This window comes from Aquarana catesbeiana, linkage group LG02 (genome assembly GCF_042186555.1).
Source record: "Aquarana catesbeiana isolate 2022-GZ linkage group LG02, ASM4218655v1, whole genome shotgun sequence".
NCBI lineage: Eukaryota > Metazoa > Chordata > Amphibia > Anura > Ranidae > Aquarana > Aquarana catesbeiana.
The window spans coordinates 113,348,222-113,354,299 of record NC_133325.1 but is presented as its reverse complement, the minus strand read 5'-3'; the positions used below and the strand labels follow the sequence as shown (position 1 = coordinate 113,354,299).

Genomic DNA, 6,078 nt, shown 5'->3' with positions numbered 1-6,078 from the left:
GTTTTCAGTTACATGTAAAGCCATAACTATTCACAACTCTGTCCAAAACTGAAATGTTTTGGCTAAAAATGGTCTTTAAGGCTGGCTTAAAACAAGTGGCACTGCAGTTCACATGTGAGGGGGTGCTGTGTAAAGCCAGCTGGACATTGAACTTCATCTATATTCACCTGAGGAGTATTACGAGCCAAATTTAAAAATTTACACTTTGTGGTTGATTTTCTAAAAGGCAAGTAGATTTCCATCATCTAAATCATACACAAACAAAATTGAATTTTTTTTTTTTCCCTTGCACCAGATTAGGTATTCTTTACAAAGTGAAGCTTCACCACATTTACTAAGCTCTGAGGAAAACGACCAGTCTATTTTCCTTTAGTAAATCAACCCTCTTAGTGAGTTTCAGATTTTTTCTATGTACTATTGACCATACAGGTTAACATTTTAAAGACAATTTCTAACAAAAATTTTGTGTATGTGTGTGTGTGTATATATATAATTTATTTATCAGGGCTGTGGAAATTAATCGTTAATTTTTTTTACCGATACTCACCTCTCCACTGGCTTCCGGGTCTTCAGGGAGATCCAGTGACATCACGGACATCGACATCACCAAACTCCTCCCCCCTTCCCCAAGTGCCTCCATCTGCTAACGAAGGGAAGAGTCCGGTGATGTCCGTGAAATCATAAATTGAAGAAGACGGATCCTAACAATTTGATTGATCTCACTGGTCAAAGTATTCAGATAAATAACGCGTACGGGGAAGGAGCTACGCATAACGTCAGCTAAAAGTAGTTGGATCTGTATGTGCGTTATAATTCATCGAAATTAGTCAATCGATTAAAAAAAAAAAAAAAAAAAAAAAACGGAATATCGATTAACCGAACACGAAAATTTTAATCAGTAACAACCCTAATTTTTTATATATATATCCAAATGAATCAGTCATGTAATGCCTAAAACAAAGTGTTTTTTTTTTTTTACAACTAAACTATGTGTATATTTATAATATCACACACACACACACACACACACACACACACACTGCTGTCTACACTGCCTCTTAAACTATACATCTAGCTAGGCTACACTCTGCATGTTTTGCCCTGTACACATGATAGGATTTTCCGATGGAAAATGTGTGATAGGACCTTGTTATCGGAAATTCCGACCGTGTGAGGGCTCCATCACACATTTTCCATAGGAATTTCCGACACACAAAGTTTGAGAGCTTGCTATAAAATTTTCCAACAAAATCCGTTGTCAGAAATTACAATCGTGTGTACACAAATCCGACGCACAAAGTGCCACGCATGCTCAGAATAAATTAAGAGACGAAAGCTATTGGCTACTGCCTCGTTTATAGTCCTGATATATGTGTTTTACATCACCTCGTTCAGAACGATCGGATTTTCCGATCACTTTGTGCGACCGTGTGCACGCAAGACAAGTTTGAGCCAACATCCGTCGGAAAAAATCAATGGATTTTGTTGTCGGAATGTCCGACCGTGTGTACGGGGCATTAGACTTCTGCACTTAACCATGTAAGTGTAAATCACTTCACAAAACACAGTGATTTTCTATCAAAAAAGGTAATACATTTGGAATAAAAAGTTCTAAAGTCTCTGCCTTAAGACTACAATCCAAAAAAATAAAATAAAAAAGTGAAATGCAATTAACTGATACTTCAACTAAAAGGAAGTATTAATCTGATAGTCACGTTCAAATACAAAAGCAAATATTAACTTGTTACAAGGTAAAACCCTCTGCAACAAAGATGTCCATCATGTAACAGTGAGGGCTGTTAAAATTTAACAACACATGTAATCATGATTTCAGTAAAGAGATCACAAACAATGAACCAGTACTGAACTCTAGAATAAATAACACAGTATTTAAAAAAAAAAAAATTGTATTTACTTAGAAGCAATCAGAATGTCAACAAAACAGTTGCAAATTTTCTTGCAATTACAGAGTGGTATTCAGTTAAACAGAACAACAATAATGATGATGCTAAGACAACTGAAGATGAAAAAAAATGAACTACATCCCCATATAAACTAAATTGTGCTGTGCACCAACATGAGCCTGCTGAAATTTCCATGCCAATTTACAACCCCCTTACTGTACGAGGCAAGGTTAGTGGCAATTGAAAACCACTTAAAAAGACAGGGCCATCTAAAGATACGTTTGGTAGTGTGTTAACAATACAAAAAAAAAAAAAAAAAAAAAAGTAGGGAAGGGAAGGGCACTGTACAGATTAAAAACAAATCTTACACATCCTTATATTTTGATTTGTTTTTTTTTTTGTTTTTTTCTTTAAAAAATGAGAGCTGTGTACAGGGGGTTTAAATGCTATATAGACAAAACTGCTCCTGGAGGTTTATTCATCATCTTCCTCATCATCCTCTTCTTCCTCATCCTCCTCGTCGTCTTCATCATCTTCATCGTCATCATCATCCTCCATTTTCTTACTCTTTTCAGGTTTAGCAGGTGCCTTTTTGGGTGCCTCAGGCTTTCCTTTGGCCCGATACGCTGCAACATCCTATGGAACGAGATAAAAAAAAAAAAAAAATCAACAAAATTTGCAAAAATAGTTTGCAGCATTTTGGGGATTAACCTCCCTGGCGGTCTGATTATGTCAGTATTTTTGAATGTCAAAGTGGTACATTGGTTTTGCATGGAACAGTAAACAGAGCTTATATAGCGAAATGCAGTATTTTTTAAAATCCATCAGACTGTTTTAATGTTGAATTATAAAAGAAGCAGTGTTCTGTCAGATCAGCAAACCTCTGAGATCAGCCTCAATTCAACATCAAGAGTGTCACATATTAATACTTTTAGTATACAAGCTGTTTATTGTTACAAATAAGCGTGACATGCAAAACTCCGGTGGGTGTAATAAGATATCCGCTTGCTGTCTTCTCACTATATCTGCACTGTGGAAGAGTGCGAGGAGTAGCAAGATGGCGGCGACGGAACATCAGCATCAGCCGGAGGACACAGCGGGAGGACATCAGGGATCGCAGGGACAAGGTAAATATTACTACAGTGTAATCCCGAGTGTGGCTTGGGGTTACCACTTTTGGTACTGTAAATTAACCCAGAGCCACACTCGGGATTACCACCAGGAAGGTTAATGTATATGCCAAAGAAAAAAAAAAAAAAAAAAAAGCGAAGGGGAGTGGATTTGTCTTAGACATTAGATCACTGCAACTTAAAGCTGATAAAAAAAGTGTGCTAGAAAAATGTTTTCTGAATTAGTGAAGCACAAAAGTATGTTGGGTAGTATTGCCTTATCACCCTGTAGAACAGTTAAAAGCTCCAATTTTTTTTTTTTTTTTTTTAATGCTTCATTTTTAATGCTTGTGTGTTGCAGCGCACATGCTAACGAAGCAAGGGTAAATGTGATTAGATCACAGGATAAAATAGGATTTCTGCTTTAAAATGCATTGAATGTAAGTTTTTCTTTTTTTTTTCTTCATGAAGACAGACAAATGTTAGTGTAAAGAAATCAGCCATGATCTCAGACTTTGTCAGCAAGCCTGTTCAAAGGCAGTCAAGTCTCCAAAATGTACAGTTAAAGCTTTAGAGCCCCAAAATAAGTATGCTACTATAATGTCATTAAAGTCCGGAAAAGAGGCAAAAAAAAAAAAAAAGAAAAAAAAAAAAGTTCCCTTAGTTGTAGCCCACATAGCAGCCCCAAAATTGCATTTTGGCACAACAGAGATAGAAGCTCTGTCTCTTGGTCTACTCTATGCATGAACTCTGCTTGTAAAAGCTTCCAAAGAGAACAATCTGACGTATTGAGAAGGAAAATTAACTTGGTAAGACAGTGCCACCTTCTGCACAAATCCAACGAAAGAAGCCACACACAAAGTGTAAAATTTGATGGAAATAAAAGTATTTACAGTGCTCTACAACTAGTCAGACTTCAGCTATTTTCTAAGCCCTTATTAGAGAATGAAAAGAAAACCAGCTGGTTACTTTGGGTGATATCCAGCAGATTTAATTGTACTCCTCTTGGAGGTTTCAATACCATTCTCTGTACAGAAAAATACAAATACACAAAGATAAACCAAAAACGATGGTGTTGTTCTTGTAGCATATGGTATAATGCAGTGTATATAACTATACACTGCAAATCTATTACTTGTATCCAAATAAAATGTTTTTTTTTTGTTTTGTTTTAGTAGGAACATCTTTAAGTTAACCTTTCATAACATGTTACACCCATATTCACGGTGTAACATGCAACGAACGGACCAGTCCCCACTTTGACCGTGACAGCTAGCAGGGGATCCATATTCACGGTGTAACATGCAACGAACGGACCAGTCCCCACTTTGACCGTGACAGCTAGCAGGGGATCTTTGCTCCCCGCCCGCTAAGTGTGCTTTCACACTGAGGCGTTGGGGGGTAAAACGCCACCATTTTTAGCTGCGCTTTACTGTCGTTTTAGTGGCACTATTCAGCCGCTAGCGGGGGCGCTTTTAACCCCCGCTAGCTGCCGAAAAAAGGGTTAAAACCGCCCACAAAGGGCCGCGGCGCTTTGGCCCATTGATTTCAACAGGCAGGGGCGCTTTAGGAACGGTGTATACACTGCTCCTACAGCACTGCAAAGATGCTGCTTGCAGGACTTTTTTTACCGTCCTGCAAGTGCACCGCTCCAGCGTGAAAGCATTCTGGCTTTCACACTGGAGAGACAGGAGAGGCTCTTTTAGGCGCTATTTTTTAGCGCTGTAGCGCCTGTAAAGCGCCTCAGTGTGAAAGCAGTCTAACCGTTACAATTTAAAAAAAAAAACATGGCTGAACAGGGCTTCACCCCGCATCACTCACAGTGTTCTGTGAATGAAAAAAAACGACAGGGTCTGGCAGCATTTGTGGCTGTCGGCTTGTAGTTTTCAATGAACTGCCACGGCGCTGTGGTAGTTCATTCTCTCTTCCTGTCAGATTGTATTTGCACACAGATATACACTGAGACAGATATGCAGGAGACCTGCATGGCACAAATGTGCCGACCCGCCTTGGCTGATACAATGCTTTAGAGGCTCCAGAAACATAAAAAAAATAAATAAATGCACTTTTTTTACCTGCAAAAAAAATGTGTATTTATTTTTTGTTTAAAAGGTGGAACTTTAATGTATTTGTGTGTAAAATGTTTGAACAGTTTTAAGAAATATATGGGAAGAAATTACCTTCTCATATTTCTCCTTCAGTTTGGCAGCTTTCTTTTCATAAGGCACCTTGTCTTCAGATGGGGTATTATTCCACATCTCTCCAAGTTTCTTTGCCACATCTCCAATGGTCAAACCTGGGTGCTCACCTTTGATTTTAGGACGGAATTCAGAGCAGAACAAGAAGAAAGCCGATCTGCAACAAAAAAGGATATATTGCCACACATGTATAGAAAGAGCCCTAAGGCTTCATTCACACTGACTGTTTAGCTTTTCTAAACGCAGAAGTTATCTGGGAAGTGTATATGCCTCCCACACCAATTTTTCCTGCGTTAGGATAGTCCCACTTTAAAGCGATGCGTTTAGTGTTACTAATCAGTTCCTGGACACACAGAATTCAATGTTCTCTAAACACAGCTAAAACTATATAAAATCGTGTATAATGAAAACAGACTGCACAGTGTGAATGGTTCCATTGAAAAATCATTACATGCATTTTTATGGGTTTACAAACGATTAATTTAAACACGCTTGATAGTGCTAGTGTGAATGAGGCCTAAAACCAGACCCCCCCCACTGTAATAAAATAGAAAAGCTATAACAGCTGTTAACCACTTCAGGCCCGGAAGGATTTGCCCCCTTCCTGACCAGGGCCATTTTTTGCGATACGGCACTGCGCCGCTTTATCTGACCAAATGTTGCGGGTTCGTGCGACGTTGTACGCAAACAAAATTTATGTCCTTTTTCCCCCCCACAAACAGAGCTTTTCTTTTGGTGGTATTTGATCACCTCTGCAGGGTTTTTTTTGCACTATAAACAACAAAAAAGCGTCAATTTTGGGGGAAAAAAATATAAATAAATAAATATTTTTTTTTGTACTTTTTTGCTATAATAAATATCCCAAAA

The 6,078-nt window shown here is 38.3% G+C and overlaps 1 protein-coding gene across 1 annotated transcript; it reads right to left on the bottom strand.

Annotated features, from left to right (window-relative positions):
- Positions 1 to 2,196: 2,196 nt before the first annotated feature.
- HMGB1 (high mobility group box 1) lies at positions 2,197 to 5,368 on the bottom strand (the record flags this gene model as incomplete). The annotated part of the gene is given in 2 exon segments (XM_073613364.1): positions 2,197 to 2,540; positions 5,194 to 5,368. Coding segments are annotated over 2 exon segments (337 nt in total), but the record flags the coding sequence as incomplete, so codon positions are not given.
- Between the last annotated feature and the right edge of the window lie 710 nt (positions 5,369 to 6,078).